Source organism: Melitaea cinxia, chromosome 8 (assembly GCF_905220565.1).
Source record: "Melitaea cinxia chromosome 8, ilMelCinx1.1, whole genome shotgun sequence".
NCBI classification, from domain to species: Eukaryota; Metazoa; Arthropoda; class Insecta; order Lepidoptera; family Nymphalidae; genus Melitaea; species Melitaea cinxia.
Genome location: NC_059401.1, coordinates 13,034,214 through 13,059,619, shown reverse-complemented (window position 1 = coordinate 13,059,619; position 25,406 = coordinate 13,034,214). Strand labels below are relative to the sequence as shown.

Genomic DNA, 25,406 nt, shown 5'->3' with positions numbered 1-25,406 from the left:
GTAGATAAATTAGTAACAGTGAACTAAGAAGAAGAACTAACATTCAACATGCTATTACCTACATAATAATTATATTACTATCATTATAAATATAATTTTAAAAAAATTACATAAGAATTGTTAAAAGGATATTTTAGACAATTTAAAGGTCTCGTAATTGTGACCACATTGTGACATTCTGAAGGCATGTCAAGAAGTAGCTTGACTACGAACAACGTAACCGCAGAGTAAAAAAAATATAAGTATCATTTAACAAATAAGATTATTACTGAGAAAGTAAAGTAAAGTAAGTAAGAGTAAGTAAACAATTTCACTAAGGGCTACGCATCTTTGGACTACGTGGGAAGTCAATTAATGTAAGAAAAATAAATAACATTTAGGTGGGTATTTTCATTGATTAAATATCTTGTTATATTTAAAACAATAGAACTTTCTCGTATTATGCTGTAACAGTAGGGCTATGAAAAATGTTTGTGTGACTATGGATATATTCAAATTTTTAATCATATTGTTTTTTGAAAGTCGTTTTTAATATTATGTATATTATTCTCACAAATATACGTGAATAGATGAAAACTTACCAACTACATACATCATGCCCTGCAACTGGGCTGTTATGAACGATGGTGCATCTGCTGAAATTTCACACGAGTATCGTCCGTTCGCTCTGTATGATACTGCCCTTATTGTTACCTTTTCCCAGTCGCTTGCATCACGCTGTACAGAAAAAAAAGATACATATAGAACAAGCAATAAGAAAACAAAGTAGGTTATATAAAATCTTATATCCATACTAATATTAGAAAGCTGAAGAGTTTGTTTGTTAGAACGCCCTAATCTCAGGAACTACTGATTCGAATTGAAAAATTATTTCTGTGATGAATAGCTTATTTATCAAAGAAGAATATAGGCTACACAATATAGTACATAATATTATTATAATATAGTGCATATGTTATATAAATGAATCGTTGAAACATATATACGTACATAACTTTCAAACAATTGCACCGAATTGGATTAGATATCCTTTATTTTCTGAGTTCGTTATTGCCTAGACAGGTTTGTGTGAAAGAAAATTTTAAAAATTACTTATATATACAAAAAAATGTAATATGATGGAACGAAGATAGCCAGGTCAGCTAGTGATATAAAACGATCTGGATGACACGCCATTTACATGCGATTATTGTTACTTCTATCAATTTGAATGTGATTCAATAAACTTGCAACTTTTAAGATACCGTTATAGAAACATCCAGAAAACAGCTCGTCAAAACTAACAAACAACTTTTGACCGTGAGTTTGTAATTTTTATTATATTCATAGCCTTGTTATAAAAGTACCAATGTAACTTAATTAGACCAATACAAAAGTAATGTACATAAATAGTATACATAAGTGGAAATTACAATAGACATACATAAACATATCCATATGTAATTAATTATTATGATACGTTTCAAAGTGAAGACAGAAGACAATATGTGACTGAATAAGATAATATTAAAATCGAAGGGAATGGTGTTTTTTCAGACATCTTGAAAACTCAATTCATTCAGCGCGTTTAATGGGCAAGGATTGGGAGTTCCTTACAGGGCCGGTTACGGTCTGCCTAATAGTATGCAGGTACCGTTACCTATGGACTCCTACAATAGTAGTAATGTTCCTGGCATTTCAAAAACCTTAGTGATCCTAATATTATATATATATACTAGCGGACCCGGCAGACGGTGGCCTGCCCGGAAAACGACTGTCAAATTTGATTCCTTACATACTGACCAATAGCAGCGCCACCTACCGGGTCCAATTGACATAAAAACTACCCTATTTCCCAAGTTGGACAAAATTACAGATGCTTACAAAATTTGATAAAAATTGGTACATTAGTTTCGGAGTTTATCGCTAACATACATCGTGACACGAAATTTTTATATGTATAGAGATATACATGACGTATGACGTTACGTCTAAAAAATTTCAGATGATAATTGTTATAAAAAGTAATAACATATGCTTACGTGTAAAATTTTGTGAGTAATAAAACAGGCTTGCAATTTATCTTGCGTAAAATATGACACGAAGAATATATTTAAGGAAACAGCTTTTTGTCACCTTCTGCTCCTTTTAAAATTATTAGCGGCTCTAACAATCAGTATGATGAACAAATTTGACAGTTAAATTATATTAAAGTCTTTGTTGAATACCAAAATAATTATTTAGAGTTTACTATGGTGTTATGGTGGAGCGTTTAGTGTGGTATATTATTAATACGGTGAGTGAAATCGTGTGAAACAGCTGACGCTGACGCTCAGTGACGCTGAGAGTGACGTTTTACAGCACTTTATATATGACTAGCAAGCGTCAATTTATATTTTAATTTCCAAGTTTTATTGTTTTAATTAGTTAATTTAATTAATTTAATATAAAATTATTTTTTAAAATCTTACGATAAACCCGAGTAGAAATTTTTTCGTCTTTCTTAGAAGGACCGGACCAGGAATGCCTGATCAGGAATAGATAAGACATGTAACGCTGATGATTGGTCTGGACCTGATCAGGATGAGATGAGATTTCCTGATCGGGTCCAGATCAGGAAATCTCATCTCATCCTGATCAGCTGGTTCGGTCCGGTCCTTTTAAAAAAAAACGAATGTATATTCTTGAAAAAATTGTTTGGCAAAAAAAAAAAAAGAAAAAGCGAATTGATATTATAAATACATAATATGTTACTTAACATAATTATTATGATATTTATTTCCGTTTATTTTTTCCAGTGTATTATTTATTTATGTTTTTACTTTAAATATTAATTATTTTTATGTTATTAATTAATTATTATTACTAATTTAATTTTCTTTATTAACTTCTAATAATTAACTACTAATTAACCATTTCCTATTACTTACGACTGCTCCACTGTGTAGAAATGGACTCCCTGCTAGACTGTCCTGATAACTGTATATATACTTAAAAACATTAATAGCATGATTCAGGCTCAGTTCGAGTAATTTCTTTCAGACTATCCTGATCTGGACCGTACCGGGTCCTGACCCAGTATGCCTTACCATACTTGATTATATTTTACATCAGGCTATCCTGATCTGGCTCGGACCGGGTCCTGATCCAGTATGCCTTACCATACTTGATTATATTTTACATCAGGCTATCCTTGTCTGGACCAGACCTGGTCCTGATAGAGCTTGCCGGATCCGGCATGCCTCATTGTATTCTGATCCGGTCCAGATCCATGATCTGGTTGAGTCTGACCTTTTTTCTAGTCGGGAACGTTCTTAAGGAATAACTCTATATTGATACACAGATACACTTAACTGAGGTAATGTAGGCCTTAATAAGTGAGACTAATGGATGGGTTGTTAAATTTATGATTAAATTAACAAGGATTAAGTTGATCAAGGATAGTTTAAGGAGGAAGGAAGTGTGCTTTTACTAGCCTCTTAAATGTTTGTATTGACTGAGCGCGTCTGAAATGAAGCGGCAAGGAGTTCCAAGGCCTAACAGGTTCTACGGAGAACGACTTAGAATAGAAGAAAGTTTTGTGAGAATTTTCAGGACAAGAATTTCTAGATCTCATAAGATGCATGTATAAATCACTTAATTAGTACGTGTTCAAAAATTAATTCACAAGTTCGATCGTGTATGGAGTACTGCAGCCACTTATGGGATGGCTCTGCCAAGTACCAGCTCGCTGCTTTGGATTCTGTGGATCGACGCGCCAGAAGACTCATCGGTGACAAATCGCTGGTTCGCTCTAGACTTCAAAGTCTCGAACATCGGCGCAAGGTTGCCTGTTTGTCGGTATTTTACAGGTTATATTTCGGAGAGTGTGCTCTAGAACTATACAATTTGGTTCCACCATCACCTTTTTACCACCGAACCGCAAGGCATCGCATGAATCTGCACCGCTATGTGGTTGAAATCCCACGACCTCGCACTAAACGATTTGCTTCCTCGTTCCTAATACGCACCGCAAAAATTTGGAATGCCCTTCCGGCTTCCGTTTTTCCAACGAACTATAACTTGGGTATCTTTAAATCAAGAGTGAATAGGCATCTTCTAGGCAAGCGCGCACCACCTTAGGCTGCATCTTCACTTGACTTCAGGTGAGATCGCAGTCAAGCGCTAGTCTATATATTAAAAAAAAAAAAAAAAAAAAAAAAAAAAAAAAAAAAAAAAAAAAAAAAACTGGGCGTATGGAAAAACAAAAGTTTGTTTATCAAACATTATATTAAAATTATATGATTATAATGTATATATGTATTTATATGTATGTGCACGTATGTATATATGTATGTACTTATGTATGTAGGTACATACGTATGAACGTACGTACGTATGTATGTACGTACGTATGTATGTATGTATATGTTTAATTCTTTGAATATTTATTATTGTTGTAACTTGTACAAAATAAGAAATTCCGAACCGAAATAGTTTTACTAGATACCAATAGATGGCGTCGCAGCTAAGTACGCACCGTCACATAATTATGCGTCATCAAAGATTACTCAAAAAGTACTCATTATATCTCAAACAAATTATAATGAGACTACAAGACAGGTGGTTAAGGATAGGTGGTACTGGGATTTTCATTTTTGTTGAGATATATCCCTAAATAAAATTAGGAATAAAATCATAGTTGTAAATTCATATTCTATTTAAATTATTAGATTGAATTTACAATTACTTGATATATATACAAATAAATAAAATTGGAGTGTCTGTTCGCTATATTGAAATAACCGCTTTTTACTAAATGCATATGGATGGACACGGTACATATACCAAAATAACATTTTTTACAATTTTTGCCTGGCTGTCTGTCTGTCTGTCTGTTTGTTCTGGCTAATTTCTGAAACGGCTGAACCGATTTTGACGGGTCTTTCACCGGCAGATAGCTGATATAGTAAGGAGTAACTTAGGCTACTTTTATTTTAGAAATTTATTTATTATATAACTCTGCGAAATAAACAATGATTTTTATTAAAAACTTAATATAAGCAAAAAATATGTTTAAACATAAATAGACAAGATTTCTAAGTCGTGTAATATTTGTAGTATTGAATAACAGTGTTAGTTTTTCTCATATTGTTTTTTTCATCATAATTGCTTTGTTTGTTTGGTAATAGAATCTTCATATTATATTAGGTTACAATATTATTTTTGTAGTACTTAATGAACATTTATAGCCGCTATTAATGTTATGTTCATTATATGATGTATTTTTAAAACGAACTAGTATTTAGACTGTATATCTGTTTTTTTTTTACTTTTGTGATGATTCTCTAACAGTCGCGAGTTTAGTGACCCCGGCATTTTGTACTTGCCTAAACCGAACAATAGAAGGAACGTTTTATACATAGCCTAAATAAGCTCTACATTCTATAGAATGGCTTCAATATGATCCATATTTATTGTTATATTTGTCGTAGTCTGGCTATTTACATTTGTTACGAGCTTGTTGTTCAAAACCTATCCACTCTCTTACTCAAAACGCATAGTTTTTCCAACGCTTTATAATATATGTGAATTAAATCAAGATCATGAATCAGTCTGTAATATTTCCATATAGGAGGAGGGTTGGAGCTTAATACACGAGGCTGTTTCACTGCTAGTTGATGGATTAAGCAATTAAATATTAAAAAAAAAAATATTAAAAAGAATTTAATAGCTAAAACTCATTATTCGGTAGGTACGAGTCTTAATGATAAAGTTATAATATGAATTTAGTTGCTCTGTATTTTATCCGAGATATTACTAGTTTTTTTACTAAAACACAGTTTATATATTATTTTCAAAAGAGTAACTGCGGAGTTTCTTGCCGATTCTTCTCTACGTTCCAAATCGGTGGTAGCTTCACTGTTAACTGTAATTATTTATTTAATTAAAACTATTGTAATTTTAATTTTTATAATGACGATTTGAAAATTCTGAAGCATGCTTGAATAAAGAGTTTTTTTATTTAAATTGGGTTATTTATTATTCCATATACATATGTATTTATATAGCTAATATTTGTGCCAACAGATATTTGTGATTTTGGGCACAGTAGATATATATATCTGTATAAGTCAAGCTCAAAATCTGTAAAAGTATCTAAAGCTTACAGAAAATCACGGCTTAATAAAACTGCTTTCTCTTCTCTTCTTTTTTTTTTTTTAAAAAGTAGTATTGTGTCCCTGTGGTAAATAAGGTGGTCCGAGCACTTAGAGGGTCAGGTCGGTGACACACATACAATGCTTTTGGCTTTGCTGACGCCTATTAGGTTATGGTAGCCGCTTAGTATTAGATGAGCCGTACGCTTGTTTGCCGTTACGTATTACAAAATTACTACCTAACCTCGCAAACGTTGTTTTGTTATATTTATGTTATTAGCCCCCTTATAACTTAGGTTATGAAAAACAGATGATGGCCGATTCTCAGACCTACCCGATATACACTATGCACAGGACAGTATTGTAACTAACATTGTGACACGATTTTATATATAATATTTTAAAATTAATCTTTACTCGAAAACCATGAACTCTCTCAGATTTTAGGTTGGTCTTGCGTATTATACTCACATTTTTTTCATTCAAGTGTAAATAACATTTGCATTCAAACTAGACTCGAAATGAAATTTTGCAGCTAATTTTAAAATTAACTACTAACATTAATGTATAAAATTTCATCATGAAATAAAACTTTTATTTTGATATTAACTATGCTTATAGTATGACATTAGTATCATTGCTATTAAAGTCGAAGCTTTCATTTCGTGAACATCTTTTCAAAATAATAAAGCTTATTTGGGACGAACTTATTTATCTTTTTCGCCAATTACGCACAGATAATATAATTATTTTTGAATTATCTTATGTAAGTTTAAATTAAAAACAGCGCGGGATGAATTAACATGGAAGATTAATGTGTTGATGATCGACATATACGTAATACTCATTTCTTATTAATTAAATATTTCATTTATTGATCAAAATATGTACGGATTCAATTATCTTCGGATAATGAGGTTTTGAAGAATAAAAATTTACTTAAACTTTACATTCCCATATTTTTTTAATGAAATCTCTTGATGATGCAGATATAGATATTATAGAATTAATTAGTTTTTCTTTCAGTTGTTTTTTGATCTTTGCTTATTTTCATTTGATAAAATCAAGACTAAATTTGAAAATAATTAAAGATTTCACAGTTCCATTACACCATTTTTCTTTTGTAATAAGGAATGTAGTGCGTAGAACTTAGAGTGATTCTATTTTAGAATTGTATTCGTCGTCATAGACTTTTATTATATTATATCGGACGACAAGTGCATTTTTTTCTGAAATGCATTGCGAGATTTGCGGTAGCGGGTGGCAAGCGGTACAAATCGGTGGTAGCTTTACTTTTAACCATAATAAATAACTAAAATAAATATAATTTTAATTTATAAAATAACAATTTAAAAGTGCGTAGGCTTAAGCCTACTCAAATAAAGTAATTTTTGATTTTTATTTGATTTCCATAAAGACTCCCATAAAATTAGTTTTTTCCTAAATATCTTTGTTAACCAGAAATATCCAGTTAAAATTTTAGTTACATTAAAAGATAGTGCAGTGTATTTATAGCTAGGTGTTTTTTTTTTATTTTCTTTTATATATAAATAATATCCTGATAAAAATAAACCCAATTTGATGAGAAATAATTACCCAATTTGATACAGTCTTCAGCTATGCGCATACGTACATTTTTCCGGTTAATTTGTAATTCTATAAACAATAAAAATAATGGTATAGTCGTGTTCATGTAATGGGAAAGGATTTAAAAACTAGAGTGTTTGATAACGTTGGTAATAGAAAGCATATTCGATTACATCAGTAGCTCTACGTGGAAATGGAACAGCTATTGTTTGTCGAGTCAGAATGTGTTTGTCGAAAAGTGATATTTGTACACGTGGCGCAACCAGATCATTATCCTGACAGTATATACAAGAGACAGAGTTTTGTAAAGATAATAATGTACAAGGAAAGAAAATACTTCATTACCTTCTTTGTATATAAAAATGAATCCGCATTTCCGTTGGTCACGACATAACTTGAGAATAGATTTACCAATTTTATTCATAATTTTAAGCTTACTAAAACTTTTTTTGAGTCTATGTAACAAAATTTAAAAAATTGCCCAGAAAATAGAAAAATTTCAGCAAGCGTAATGATAATTTAATCGTCATGCGTTTGACAATTAACAAGGTAGGAAACTTTAAATATACTTTTTTTACGTGGGGAAAATCCATCATGGATGCCCTCCGGCGCGGGGGCGCCAGAGGGTTATGTCAGACTCCTACTGACTAAAAAACCACCACGTGTGAGCAGTCGCCCGCCTGGGTGGGGCGAAAATGAATTGCGCTAGCATTCGCCACCTCGCCCCGGAGGAAACTTATATACTTAGATCAGCTAGTTAATTAACTAAAACAATCAATTTGCCAAGATCAATATTTGCCAAGATAAATTTTACTTAAATAGTGAAATATACTAGAAGAAGAAAATTTGATCTGATTTATTTATTAAAATTACAATGCTACATGCGTAGGGTAATTTATAATAACACTATTTTTGAACCAAGACAGAAAGCACGTTTTTAATAAATGAGAGTAATATGAGAATCCTGCTAATTATTACATAAGTACGCTTATAAGGATAGAATTACACATCTACGAACAAAAATAAACGATCTTGAATCACAGAAGTACTTGAACAATACGTACGTTCCGTTTCTCGTCTTATTTTTTTCTTAATAAGTCTTAAAGTTTGTTGTTAAAATAAGGTTAATAACTAATTATTTTTCTGCTGCTTGCACAGACATATTGAGAAATTACAATTTATTAAGCTGCTGATTTATAAATCTTAATAGTTGAATAAATACATAATTTCATTCATTAAGAAAACAGAAATATTGTATGTATATTACCTGTTATCACACGATGTTCAATTAAGAATTATTTCCTAGACGTATATTGTGTTTGCTCGCAAACAAAACAAAGCCGACTTTAATTGACATCGACAAGTAATACGACGTAGGTCGTCGAAAAAATAATCAATTAAATACGCATTATTCGAGATAAATTTAAAAAAATAATGGAGCCACACAACTGGCTCTCGATATTTCGATTGTTAATTTTCGAAAAAATGAAATATAATAAAATGTCTCTTGTATTTACTTAGGTAAGAGGTCGATTTACACAATAACAGCATTAAAGAACATTATGCTAAGTTTATGCTGAGGCATAGAGATGACAAAATTTCCATCAAATAGTATCGAAAAATTATGTAAACTATGATTAAGTACAAGTCTACGTACATTCTGATAAAGGCACGTGCGACGCAGATATGCTCCTATTTATATTTAGGTCAGCTGTCACGAGCTTTCAGTTATGTGCTTGATATATTGCACCTCAGAATATGTTCATCCTAAATGACCGTAGTTACGATTTGTATTAATAAAGTAGTAAGTGCTTAATTTTTAACTTTGACTCTGCTTTATTAACGCTTAAGCTACTTATTAAATGATAAAACGAAAATGAGGCAGAGCTCCTGGGGGGATTGGGGATTGGGTCGGCAACGCGCTTGCGATGCTTCTGGTGTTGCATGTGTCTATAAACTACGGTAATCTCTTACCATCAGGTGAGCCGTACGCTTGTTTGCCGACCTAGTGACATTAAAAAAAAAAGAAGAGGTAACTAATTATTACCTATGTTCATTTTATTTATTTCGCTGTAATGAGCATTATCAACGTGTATGAAGATCACAGCTAAATAAAACTGCTCTCATGCAGTGTTGTGTTCCTGTGGTGGGTAACTAGAGCTCCTGTGGGGGAAAAGGTAGCGTCGGCAACGCGTTTGTGATGCTTCTGGTGTGGCAGACGTCTATAAGTTGCGGTAATCGCTTGCCATCAAGTGAATGGTTCACTTGTTTACCGACTTAGTTGTATAAAAAAAATCTCAAATATTTATTGTTATAATAAAATAGTAGAACTTGGATAGTTTCACAAAACAAATCAAATTTGACAACGTGTTAGTGCAGAGGTTAAAGCACTGGCCTGGCGTTGCACTGCCGTTTACGGGTTCGATGCCTGCACGATGTTCGATGTCTACCGTGATTCCGGCCTCCGACACACGAGTAAATCGTATTAAGGACCGTTGAGTGTGAGGCGTTTATAAAAATAAAATGAATTTGTGATACAGATACGTAACTACGCGTATTTCAGATTTTTTTAGATAAACTAATCGTTTATTTTAAAAAATGTGAATTCGAAAGATTTCTTTGATTAAATGTACTACGCATAATGTTTATGATATTAAATTATCAAAACGAGTAAAGAATGTTGTAACTAATATTGGAAATCATTAAACGTACTAATACAGAAAAATAAGCAATAAATTTATATCATATTTTGGTATTGACCTTCACTTAAATTAATTCAATAAGGACATATTATTAAAAACAATAGATAATAAGATTAAAAACGATAGATATGAATAAAATAAAAATAGTCATTATTAAGTAACATAGTCTTTAAGATTAAAATATAAGGATGTAACCATTAACTTTAAAATGCTTTACTCTTGTCGGATAACAGATGGCGCTAAAACCCGAACGAAGCTCAGTCTTAAACTTCCTATTATTAAATTTTAAACTGAAAATTTTAATTCACTAATAAAATAAGTGAGACTATTGCTTTAAAAAAATAAAGAGAAACAACGTTAACAAATTAAAGTTTTCAGTCGAAATGTAAAAAATGAATGATATATTATTGTGTTTGATCGCAAACGAAAAAAATCCGACTTCAATTACATCTACAAGTATTCTCTTTGTTCGGCTACATAATAGTTTGCCAAATAATGTTGGTATTCATTATTAAAGAAAAATAAATTTGTTACTTTAGATATTACGTTGATAAGTTTTTAATATCAGATGTTGCTGACGCTTGGCTTATTACTACATTATAATTCTTGATTTAGTTATTGGTACACTTTTTTGGTATAATTTTCAATTATGAAAGAACACCATCTTATATATAAAATTCTCGTGTCACAATGTTATTTAATATACTCCTTCGAAACGGCTCGATCAATTTTTATGAAATTTGTGTGTATATTGGGTAGGTCTGAGAATCGGCTAACATCTATTTTTCATACTCCTAAGTTATAAGGGGGGGGGGGGGATTAATGGGATTAGTAACATATATAGCAAAACAACGTTTGCGGGGTCAGCTAGTTATAAATAAACTCTAATTTTCCTTATAAGAATAAGGCTCTTTAATATATTTTTCTATCATTAGTCATCACTTAGGCCTCCACAAGTTCGCGCAGAATATGCGTGAACTCATGTGTGTTGCCTATAGTCACCACGCGGGGCAGGCGGCTTGGTGACCGCAGAGCTGGCTTTGTCGCATCGAAGACGCTGCTGCCCATCTTAGGCCTGTGTATTTCAAAACCAGCGGTAGGATGGTTATCCTGCCATCGATCTGCTTTTTAGGTTCCAAGGTGGTAGTGGAACTGTGTATCCACACTACTTTAATATGGGTTTAATTTTATATTCTAATTAATTTACTACTGTTACAAATATTGTTTTGAATATTTATTAAATTTATACTATTGCAACACTTTTTAAAAAATATATGAGTATTATTTTGTGGGTAGAAATGAGATTAAAAAGGAAAAATATGGACTGGGAAGAGACGAATGTGGAATGAGTAGTGAAAGATTATTTCTGTTAAAAAGAAAAATATATTGATTTGAATTTAATCATATGTAAATATGTAACGATCTAGAAAATAAATACAAATAAAACCGTTTAAAAGTGGCGATTGATACGTGAGTATTATTTGCAAAGCCTTCAACCGCTAACACTACACGATAATATATGTTTTTTTTTGTATACAAGTGATATACATCCACGGGCTTATGAACCCATGTCCTTTTTTATTCTAAAAACATGCAATTTTTATTTTTATTTTATTTTTTATTTCAAGGTAGGCGCTACTCAGCAACATCGCTGTTCAAGTTAGACTAACTGGATAATATTCGTTGTAGTATACCAAATGACTAGCCTTCCTGTACAGTTTGTGTAGCATTAGGAAAGATTACTCAATTAAACGCATATACCTACATGGGGACAAAAAATGAAATTAAAATATATATCCACTTACATCGACTTCGATCCCACGTAAAGGAAATATTTTGAGCGGTGGCACATCTTTAGGCGCGTAGCGACAAAACTCATGATCGCCGCGGTACCACTTCACCTGGTACAATTCTTCGTTCTCTAAATCGTACATACACTTGATTACCGCTGTCTTTCCCCGCTCCACTGCTTCAGGAATTACCATATACACGTTCCGGAGGGATAGCGTACCTGTAAGCAAAAAAATATTCTTTGAACTCTTATTTCTTTTTAATAAAAATATGTAAATTAAAAATAAATATTTTAAGGCCTTTGAACCTAGACTACTATGTTGTTTTCAAAAGACAACGTTAACTAACACATGTAGAGACCATTTGATTCATTTTTTTTTTAATGTTATTTACAGATATGGCGCAGTTTGTAGTGACCCTGCTTTCTGCTCCGAGGGTTGTGGGTTCGATTCCCACCCCGAGTCTGCGTGTAATATTAATATTTATTTATATATGTATTATTTATAAGTATGTTTATCGAAAAAAAAAATGTAGCTATATACCAGTCGGCTGTTACCTACAGCACAAGCATTAAGTTGCTTACTTTAGGAACAGACGACCGTGTGTGTATTGTGTAAATATTTACTTATTTAAAAAAAAAAAAAAAGTGTAAATGATGACCACGTAAAGTAAAGCAACAATACTCGATTCACCTACCTGTTATCGCAATTACTGTCGCAAAACTAACCCTACTATTAGTAGACAAATTTATGACCTATTATTAGTAGATAAATTTATGACCTATTCTAACTATTCTTTAATATTAATATACGTAATAATAATGATTGATATAACTACTGCAATGAATTATTTATAAACATCGTATAAGGACTGAGATAAAACGGGAAATAATATGCAAATGATATGATATTTTTATTCTTATAATGAATTGTGCTTGCTCGCAAAAGAAAAAAAACAGACTTCAATAGACAATTAATACAAAGTAGATAGATGAAAAAAAAGACAAAATAAATACGTGTTATTAAAGATTATTAAGTACTCATCAGAACTCGGTCAAATTTAAATGAAACCACGTGACAAGTACTAGCTTATGATTAAAAAGATAATCATCAAATGGATATCATCATTTTTCATTTCAGCCTATCACAGTCAACTGCTGGACACAGGCCTCCACAAGTTCGTGCCAACTCATGTGTTTTGCCCATAGTCACCACGCTGGGCAGGCGGGTAGTGACCGCAGGGCTGGCTTTGTCGCACCGAAGACGCTGCTGCCCGTCTTCGGCCTGTATCAAATGGATATACCTACCACCAATTCTATGCAAGTATATTTAACCAATACTAATAAGTAAGAACTATAAAAAATAAACTTCAGACTTTTTCCGATTGGTAAACAGTAAAACAAAACAAAAAACCCCTAGAATATACGAACTTTTTAGAAAATTTCCGTTTTCTTTCGTAATTTTTTATGACCCGACGTAAAAAAAATATGCAAAGAGCTGTAATAAACTGTTACTTTCAAGGCAGAGTTGATTATACCCAGTCCTAAGTAACAAAGCTGTTTTTGTTTGAGAGATATATTAAGGCGTGCTTTAATAAGCTGGCTTTCTAAAAGAAAAGGATTTTTAGAATCAGACCACGCCGAGTCCGAATTCTGAGAACAACGCGTTAAAATTAACATTTTTGTTCCTTTTCTTATTAATCGACTTAAAAAAGGAGGCTGTTACTCATAACTTTTTATGGGGACATTTGATGTTTTTTTTTTTTATCAAAAGATAGTGCTTGTCACGTTGTGCTGTTGAAATTGAATCGATAAATCGATATATATCCCTAATAATTCGTATTTACTAACTGCCTTCAAAACAGGAGTAGGTTACTCAATTCAACCGAATATATATATATATATTTCATGTACGTTTGGCGATAACTTCGTCGTTTATGAACCGATTTTGATAATTCTCTTTTTGTTGGAAAAGAGATATCTCAAGAGTGTCACCATGATAAGGAAACAAAGATCTGATGATGGATGCCTAAATAAATCGAAGAAATAATCTTGCCTAGAATAATCGTTTTTTTTTTTTTCGTTTGCTAACAAACACAATAATAGTGCAAAATAAATAAAATATATAGACCACTTTTCACTGCATTTTCATTACTTTCAATGGTCACTTTGTGTTTTCAAATATGGAATATGTACAAAAAGGCTTTAAAAGCACTTTCGAACAGTTAGCTTACGAATGAAAATTATTATAATATATCATTATGTTTATGTATGAGTGAACGTGAGTGTGTATGTGTGAGTTTCTACAGTCTCTTGAGACGTTCAACTATATGTAAGTTTCCGTGAGAAAGTAAATTAAAAAATTATTATTAAAATCTAACTTTATCGTATGATGTCTCTTTTATCCTATTAAAAATATTATGATAAAATACCAGAATTAATTCATTTTAATTAGCTTCATTAAAATTTATCCGCTTTTGATTAATCGACTTCAAAAAAGGAGGAGGTTACTCAATTCGACCGTACATATATATGTATGCTCGGGGATAACTTTGCCGTTTATGAACCGATTTTGATCATTCTTTTTTTGTTGGAAAGAAGATATCCTTGGTGTGGTACCATGATAAGGAAACCAGGATCTGATGAAGGGATCTCAGAGAAATTGAGGGAAACTCTCAAAAATCTGCAGAACTTTTTTACTGGGTGTACCGATTTTGATGATTTTTAATTTAATCGAAGGCCGATGTTTATCATGTGGTCACATTTAAATTTCATCGAGATCTGATTACAATTTTTAGAGTAATCTTTGATAATGCGTATTTACTTGACTATTTTTTCATCTACCTACGTTGTATTACTTGTCGATATAGTTGAATTCGGTTTTTTTTTCGTTTGCCTGCAAACACAATTATCGTTATATTATTTTACAAACAAATTTAACTATTGGGTAAAATTTATAGGCTGCTTAGGACGTGAGGGTCAACAGATTACTAACATAAAATAATATAACATAACAAAACACTTTATTGTACACCTAAACAGAAAGAAAACATATCATATTGATTTTAATAAAGTATCTTAAGGTACAAAGGGCGGCCTTATCGCTGAAAATCGATCTCTTCCAGGCCACTTAGGGGCAGAGGAGATGGTATTGTGTTGGTGTAGGTGTACAAATTGTGATATACCACTTAAAGTGAGACACAAGCGTCTAAATATACTTAAATAAACACATTTAAATATGTCGTCACCTACGCCGCCGTACGCAATTAGCAAAGAATTTATAAACAACAGATGCAAGGATCACGCGACCTAGCACATCATTCGATAGTCACCTACCCTCATTCATTAGGTGTAGGTGTAGAAATTGTAACACAAACGTGTAAATATATTTACTTAAACACATATACATATACATATAAATACATACATACAAAATCTATCGATTATTATGATGCAAATACGTTTTTAAAATTGCCTAAACACAACTGTACATTAAAAAAAAGAATGTTTGTAATTTATTAGTGGAATAATTTGATAGTTGACTTTAAACATTTCCAACTATATTATAAGATTTAATATATACACAAGACACATACGATTTCAATAGATCAGAAATTGATTGTGGTTAATACGGAATGAAACATGCATGTTGTCGTCACCTGTAATTGTGCTGGCACTTAGTTATATTACTGTTAATTATTATATTTTATGTAGCATTGGTGATTCTATAAATAAATAAACCAACTGTTACATCCTAGCTAAGCAGATAAAATATATAGTTTGATTGTTTCCTTAAATTTATTTTATATTCGATTGTTTTGTTTGATTTATGACATCTATTCAACGTTTTCGGTTTAAGATATTGAGGAATTGTAATTTCACTAACAGTTAAACTGTTTATAAATATGATATTTTCTGCAATTGCAACTATTATTTTATTTTGTTTATTTATTTTGTGAATTTGTATATTATGTCAATTCTTATATTATTTTGTCAATGTATATAACCTGGGTTGTCTGGCAGAAATGACTAATTACCCATAATTCCGCCCACTGTACTTCACTATCTGTTTTTATGCTTTGTTTGTAACATATTTGTAGTGTACATAAAGTATAAAATAAATCAATATTATTTCAACGCGGAAAGTGTCGCCGTTTATATTTGTAAAACTCCTATTATTGTTTGAATGTCATCAACTCGAAACTAATTTGATCAATTATAGTTTCACTAACGTTGATTGCCTCAATTATTAATTTATTATATTATGTTCTTAACTATTATTAATATCTAATTCGTATGTAAAAATAGATAATTCAAAAAACAATGATTCTTTTCTAAGCTACTAAATTGTTTAAGGCTAATAATGAAGCTGAGTTTGTTGCTTTATGGTTATAATATTTTCTTAATAGCTGCTTATAAAATGATTTAATATTCTATCATTCGTCTAAAATTAAATTCTTAATCAAAAGTGCTTGAGAAAGTCCATTTTCACGGAGGCTCTTCGGGTAGGCAAGCGTATGTTCCAAGCACCTGTTTATTATTTTGTATTACATATGTATAGTTAAAAGAATAGTAAAAATCATTATTTATAATTAACTATTTAAAATAAAACTGTTTTCAAAATTTTGTGTGCCGTTTCATTTATAGTCATTGTTATGATTGAAAATAATGAAAATAGCTTATTAAGTATTAAATATTTTCCATGATGGCACATTACAAGCTTGGGTAATTTACCCAATGCTTTGCAATAATCTTAAGTTAATGACAATATTTATTACTTTAGGTACTCTAATTTCTAGTATCTCGGAAGACGTTAACTTTCTACTATGTCATCGGCTATTTTCTTTTTCAACCTCTGTAAAGGCAGGGATTGAGCTGCAGCCGAAATCTTATTATATATTAAAATATACATTCCTCTTAAGAAACGACTTTATTTTCTAAGCTGGTACTGAGCAATGTTAGTTTGTGGCCGTTCCTGGGTGTTACATTATTTAAGGGATGTTAGCTAACAAACAAATGCATTTTTTTTACGTATATACATTATATTTTCATAAATATACTCAATGCAAAGGTTCTCTATGACTGATCTTTTTAATTTACACTTTAAAAACTCTTTACATGCCATTGTATATAAGTACTAGCAGTGCCCGCGGCTTCGCCCGCGTAGAAATCAGTGTGTCACAAAGTTTTCCCGGCAAACTTCCAGTGAAACTATTATCGAAATCGGCTTAGCCGTTCCGTAAACCTTTCTCTCCAAGCCCTCTCTCCATTGGTGAAATCGCATGAACATCCGTTCAGTAGATTTTGAAGGAATCTTTCACATATACTTTTGGGGACTTTGTTTTATAATACACTAACTGTCGCCTGCGACTACGTCCGCGTGGTTATGAAGATATGCATTACTATTAAGATGTTTAACGCAAATTATTTTTTTATTTCAGTCACTTGAAATGCTTATCAAACTGAGTAACTTTTTAAAAGGCACAATTTAGTATAATTTAATAGTTATTTTTATAAAACCTCTCTATACACCACATTTTTAGTTTTATTTTCAGGCTGTATATGTTTCATACAAACTATCAACCCTAATTAAACCCTCTTAGCGGTAGAATATCGCAAAATCCGTTCTTAGCGGACGTCAACTAACTATAATCTACCTCCCTGCCTCATCTTTGTCCATCCTGGATGGATGGACCGGACCATCCAGCGGTTATTAAGTTCTCGTGATGAGTGAGTCAGTGACCTTTCTCTTTTATATATATAGATTACGATGCATTATTTGGACACCTTCTCGCTATCTATAGAGCATACATTTTAAATTTCTTTTACTCCTAAAACATAGGACTTTCATACAAACTTCCACCCCCCGTTTTACCCCCTTAGGGGTCTTTACGCCCTATAAGGAACCTATCTACAAAATTTCAAGTTTGTAGCTGTTATAGTTTCGGAGATTTCGTGATCAGTGAGTCAACGTACCATCCCCCGTTTTAACCCCAAAAAGGGGTTGATTTCTAAAGATACATTATTTGGACACTTTCTCACCATCTATAGAGCATACATTTTAAATTTCAAATCTCTTACTTCAAAAACATAGGACTTTCATACAAACTTCCAACCCCCGTTTTACCCCCTTAGAGGTCGAGTATCATAAAATCCGTTCTTAGCAGATGTCTACGTCCTATAAGGAACCTACCTGCCAAATTTCAAGTTTGCAGGTGTTATAGTTTCGGAGATTTCGTGATCAGTGAGTCAACCTACCATCCCCGTTTTAACCCCAAAAAGGGGTTGATTTCTAAAGATACATTATTTGGACGCCTTCTCATCATCTATAGAGCATACATTTTAAATTTCAAGGCTTTTACTTCTAAAACATAGGACTTTCATACAAACTTCCAACCCCCCGTTTTAGCCCTTTAGGGGTCGAGTTTCGTAAAATCCGTTCTTAACGGATGTCTACGTCCTATAAAGAGCCTTTCTGCCTAATTTCAAGTTTGTAGGTGTTATAGTTTCGGAGATTTCGTGATCAGTGAGTGACCTTTCGCCTTTATATATATTATAGATTATAGATTATAGATTATAGAAGATATAGAAGATTATAGATTATAGATATATATTATAGATAACGAAAACCCTTTTCAGCTTAGTGAAAATAGCAATAATATCAGCCTGTTGCACCGTAGCAATGCCAAAAGACATTATACTAAGGAAGCAGCTGAAATATATTCATCTAGCTATATCGACAACTGTAATTAATCCGTAATTGATTTGTTGCAAACAAATATCATACTTAGAAAATATATTATAATGAATATAAGAAAAACAACGTAAAACTACACTAACACACACTATTTTTATTCATCCTTAAGAATATTGTACACTTCCTATCCGTCACTACTATATCATGTCCTGTGCCCAAAGGTTATCTGGAAGAAATCGCTCTTCAGCGATAAGATCGCCTTTGTACATCTTTTATTTTGTAATTACTACTGTTTGTTTATATTTTGGTGTACAATAAAGAATATATTATTATTATTATTATTATTATAAGTATACATGTTTATTTTAATCAGATGAAATTTATATATTTCTTATAATTATTTGAATTGTCTGTTAATACATATATTAATAGTTATAGATTATTGTTTTTCCTTATTCACAACAATAATAAGAACAGTATTTTTCTCAATTTCAAATTTCATCCCTCCATTTTGGCACTGTTTTAATGACTATTAATTTAATTATATCACTTTATTTACAATCACTCTTTTATGTTGTGATATTAAGATGAACATGTTGACAAATACCAAAGTTATGCCTAAAGAATTCTCTTTTACCGTTTTAGCACGAAACACTTTAGTAGTATAAGTATACGTCGTTCTATTTTAAAGTAAGGTAATATAATAAAAAATTTGTAAATAGGCAAATTCCCACGCTGAGATTACACTCTTTCTGGCCGCACAGGCTACGAATTACTAAAAAAATAATTAAAAGTTATAAATATTATAATATTATTATAATCCCAAAAGCCCGCGAGAGCCAGGACCTTCGTCATTTTATAAAAGCTGAAATTTTCACAGTGCATGCTTCCAATACCGTTAGAAGCAATAGCCAGCAAATATGAAGTTTGTCTCCTAGTGCTTTTGATACCTGGTATTTGTCAAAGCCACTATGACTTTCATATTTGGCCATTGCTTCTACCGGTGTTTAGAACATGCGTTAAGACTCTTGATTTTTCTAAAAATAGCAAACAATAATATAATAGTATTGCTTGCTATTCTTAGAAAATTATATGGAAAACTTTTTTTATCAAATGGTCTCTTAATACAATGACAGTATTTTATTACGCCATGCCCACCTACTAGTAGATATCTTTCAAATTAGGTACGGTATTTGTAAAATTTATACTCCTGATAAATTATTAACCTCAAATCAAGGTTTCTATTTATATACTATTAGGTTGACAAATAAACATATATGGTTCACCCAATGACAAGTAGCTACGGCATCAAATGGACGCCTGCGACATTAGAAACATTATTTATACTAACCCCACTGTAAACACAGTACAAGCCAGAACTTGGTCACTATAGGAATAAAATGAAGGAGTTTTTTAGGTACTTCTCTAGTGGTGCTGCACCAAATTTTAAGTAAGATATTTCCTGGTGTACCATAACCACGTATACCAGCAGCTTTTTTTGTATATTTATATAAGCTCTATTTCAAATCCTCACAAAGTAATTACCATGGAGTTTAATTAAATATAAATTAATACGCCAATTATTTTGACGAAAGTCTACAAAATGAGAATTCTTAGTAAAATCCTAAAGCAGCAGGTTATTAAGCTTTAAGCACTCTTAGTATAAATATACAATTATTTAAAATATGAAAGCTTGAATTGCTTTGAACCAAGTTATATAATTCAGGCCGTATTGGCGCTGTGAATCAAAAATTAATCTACAAAAATTCAGGAAACATTGTAATTGTAAGAATAATTTTTCATGTATATTAATGAAGGTAAATTTATGTGTAATCTATAAAATAATAAGCTAATGCAAACAAGGTATATGCCTCGGATAATCGTATATCCTATTTGTAGCTTTCAGGAAACGCTGTGAAATGAAACGACTTCTATAGATGGTATAGATTATTTAAATGTAACATTGACAAAAATACATTAATTGTAACTGTTTTTCATAACACTCGTAAGACTAATAACCCAAACGAGTGTACGGTCAACCTGATTAGTAAACGTTGACCGTAGCTTATAGAGGCCTACAACACCGGAAGCATCGCAAACACGGAGCCGACGCTACCCCTAATCCTCACCAGTAGATCTGGCTTACATTCTATCTTACTCGTACTTTGTTACTTTGTATAAATTAATATCAAAAATTAAGAATGTTGTATTAATTAAAAGGTCGAAATGACATCGGTTACTTACGCGATCGACATTTACCAATTAGGACGATGCTCATCCTTTGGGACAAGGGATTGCAGAGCAGATATGTTCCGAATGAATTTACCTACATACCTGGAATGTGTAGCAGAACATCTGCCGAAGAAATTGCACATTATAAACTTTACATACTGATTACTAAGACTAAGAACGGTAAAAATAATTCCTTGCCATTCACGAAGTATGGGAAGGATGTTCAGTAAAAAGTAACTAAAAGCGTAACTTGGAATACCTATCCCCGTTCCCCCCGTTAATTTATTTTACTTTTTTTCTATGGGCGAACGTCTTAAATTCTACATAACCGTATATTCTACGTATATTGGCTCATAAATAGCTGCGAGCATTGAAAACCCTCAGAAAAATTCGTTTCGTTTCTATTTAACGTTTGTTAAAAATTGTAATGTAACCCAAGTTAGTATGAAAGGCACGTGCTACATACACTACTCAGAAACGACACCGCTTCTTTTTAAGCTGTTAAACACGCAATTACACCATTCATTTTATATAGTCTTTTATTTTATCGCTATTAGTCATAATAAGATAAGCTTAGTTTCTAAATCCATATGCTGTATTAAATTTTTTTCCAGCACAATAACTGCATACATAAACGAAGGTAGAAAGAAAATTTAAACAAAAAAGCCAACTACTCGTAATTTATACCGTAACATTTTATCGCAGTAAAGAACTTTTTTCCTGTTTTATGTACATCTACGATTTATAAAGGCTGTATGTGGATTTAGTTCTTAGCTAGTTTTGCCTAGAACAGTAGCTAAGCAAACTAGGTGGCGAATGCTAGCGCGACCCCATCTCGCCCCACCCAGGCGGACGACTGCTCACACGTGGTGGTTTTTAGTCAGTAGGAGTCTGACATAATTATGTCCACACACCAGGTATCCATGATGGATTTTCCCCACGAAAAAGAAAATATTTTTGTAGCCTGTCTAGTTCTGGGTCTAGAGTAGAGAGCTTTTGTCTACTCAAATAGTATTCTGATTTGAATTACTGTCGTTATTCGCGTATGTTGTATACATATTAATCAAAAAAAAATTTTGAAGCAGTTAATTTGACGACTAATTGTGTGATTGTATGGAAAGCTACGGCTTATTAGAAACGCTTAAGAACTTTCCTATCGAAATAAAATCAGTTTTATTCTGTTTCTTTTTTTCATACTTTAGAATTTAGTTTCATACATAATTTCATTTTATTATTTTAGTAGTTAAAAATCCCTGAAAAGTGCGTATTAAACTGTATCCCAGTTTAACCAAATTTTGTTTTTTAGTATTATTTTGAAATAAAATTTTATTTATATAAAGTGTTAAAAGAAACCATTTATATATTCTTATAATGCATAATTTTACTTAACTTATAAATAAAACGATTAAAATTCAAATTATGATACCTTTCGTTAGAAGTACGACCAGCAATAAAATCCCCGTGGAACGTCGACTATGTTTCAAACTCATATCTCCTAAAAAATTCGAATAACTCCTCAACTAATCTTTATCACACGCCACTAATATATAATACACTTGTATAATATTTCCACCAATATGATATGTATGTATGAAATAAAATATAAGCAACGGATGATCAACTGACACTGTTTCGTAGCGCGACGTAGTTTGTAGTAGCCGCCTTGTCTCGTAGAAAGCGCTTGCTACAGCGATGGTTGGAGAGAGACTGGCTTGCCGGGATTCTGCCGAGAGCGCATACGTGTTATCAAAACGACTGTCTCATTTGTCTAAATAGTATGAAAATGATATATCAAAAATAAACACCGATTTATTGTTATAAAAAATTAAATAACAAAAACTTCTGATGTTTAATATTTAAAAAAAAGAAAATTATTTACGTGATCAAAGAAGTTTTTTTTTTTTTTTATAATCGAAATCAACTAAGCATTTTGAGATAAAATAAACGGTATTTATTCACAAGTTACCGTACTAAAAAAAAAATATATATATTTTTAATAAATTATGAGTAGAATTTTGACGAGATAAAAGTGTTTTATTTTATATAGAAAAGAATAAATAAATTTTCGTTACATTATTCACTTTATTGTATAGAAAATAGTGTTTTATAGCATTAACCATTAATAAGCATTTCATCAAAATTTCAGTATCTTGTCAAATTAAGTCATAATTGCTAGTGATTTGAATTAGTGTGCAGGCTTAGTCAAATACAAACATTGATTAAACATTTGTGTAGTATACAGTACAGCGCCTGATCACTAATTAATAAATAACATTATAATAGATTAACAAACAACAATATAATATATATATTTGATTTAATATACACACATGCATAATTGATAAAGAATACCACACCGGATATGGTGTTTATATTTGTACACACAAATACACACACATACTGTGTGTGTGTGTGTGTGTGTGTTTTTTTTATATTTAAATTTTAACATCCATAGGCTCTTGAGTGCCCATGCCTTTTTTATTTACATTTTAATTTTCAAGCGTTGCGGCGTATTATTTTCAACATTGCATGCTTCAAATTACGAACTAAAGTTGTGTGTGTGTGTTTACAGATAAATACATTTAAGTATGAACCACTAAGTTAAACTACCCGTGCAATTTGATTTTTGTGTGGGAGTACAATGTGCGGGGGATTCACAAGGGGGAACTTGCTCGTCGTTCTGTCTTATGTCAGCAAATCTTTTACGCAGACTAATATATTAAGAAGCTGACTCAAAAACTATATTAAAAGTAGTATGAATCAACATTGCTGACGGAAAGTTTCACCTACTTCAAGAAACTTACTCTTATTATACTACTCTTATATATAAATATTAACATATTTATCATAAAAGATAGTGCTAATATAATATAAAAATAAATTACGTAAATAAAAATATCGTCAAAATACTACTTAGACAAGTCTCTTTATGTTAATTATCGTAACAGACTCAAGAATTAAAACGTTCATACAAGCAACGGAGGATGCAACCAGCATCACCTCTAAGTGTCGTCACTTGTCTGCCTTGTATTTCAGGTACATAACTTTTCGTGTAAATTAATTTATGAAATAAAGTAAAAGACTTAGTAAGCGTCATCATCATCATACCAGCTCACGGATGCCCACTGCTGAGCATAAGCCTCCCCTAATGCTTTCCATGACGATCGGTCCTGCGTAGCACGCATCCAGCGGCTTCCCGCAACCCTGACCAGATCGTCGGTCCACCTCGTGGGGGGCCTGCCAACGCTACGGCGCCCGGTACGCGGTCGCCACTCGAGAACCTTTCCGCCCCATCGGCCATCTGTTCTTCGAGCTATATGGCCTGCCCATTGCCATTTCAACTGTGCGATCTTTCGAGCAATGTCGGTTACCCTGGTTCTCCTACAGATATTCTCATTTCTGACTCGATCACGTAGGGAAATCCGAGCGTTGCCCTCTCCGTCACCCGCTGAGCGACTTTGAGCCTTCTTATGAGGCCCATATTTAGCGACCAAGTTTCGGATCCGTATGTCATCACTGACATCACATACTAGTTGAAGACTTTCTAGACTTTAGTAAGCGTAACTAGCTGTTTTAATTCCTTCAACAAATCGTCGACATAATTCTATATTTCAATTTTTTTACTATCAAATGAAATACATTTTTGTGAAAAGTATGTTTAAACCCAATGTCGCGTCGGTAGTAAGAGTCATCTTAAAAAAAATGTTTTTTTTTTTTCATAGACCTACAACACACGCTGAACTGATAAGAGTTTATTTATGAGATTGATAGACCGTACTACGGATGCTATTTAAAAACAAATAAATAAATAAACCCACTTCGTCTTTTCTAACACAATTCATACATTTTGCACCCCTCTATCTCCAGCTCACTTGTTATTTCGGGGTGCTATGTCCGCAGTCAGCGCGTACGCGAAGTTATTTTAACAGCAGCTGAATTCATATGAAATGGTAAATTGTTAAAACGATCTTTTATAACACCGCTTTTTATTTTGAATATCACCTTTCACTAAAGCTACTAAAGCAAAAAAAAATTAATCAAAATTTAAGATTGTTACGGTACTCAATTCGATAGCTAATTAAAACTCGTAATAGTTAAATTTTTACCATAATCTTAATAAATAGTTTACACAGTTCTAATACAATCTATCTTATCTTTAAGAAATATTTAATAACATAAATTCTTTTGACGAATAGGTACGCTTGAAACGTTCTTTTAAATAGACATTTTACTAATCTTATAATATTATTAATTACTTATTCATAATTACTGTGAAGCTTATT

General features: G+C 32.0%; 1 protein-coding gene across 1 annotated transcript in view; it reads right to left on the bottom strand.

Moving 5' to 3' along the window:
• Positions 1-24,637, bottom strand: part of LOC123656042 — a 33,610-nt gene extending 8,973 nt beyond the window's left edge. The window contains exons 1-4 of the mRNA XM_045591764.1: positions 24,495-24,637; positions 21,151-21,246; positions 12,211-12,442; positions 582-717 (exon numbers count right to left, since the gene is read on the bottom strand). Of these exons, the coding sequence (XP_045447720.1) occupies positions 582-717; positions 12,211-12,442; positions 21,151-21,246; positions 24,495-24,637 (607 nt within the window). The remainder of the gene's footprint in view (positions 1-581; positions 718-12,210; positions 12,443-21,150; positions 21,247-24,494) is intronic.
• Between the last annotated feature and the right edge of the window lie 769 nt (positions 24,638-25,406).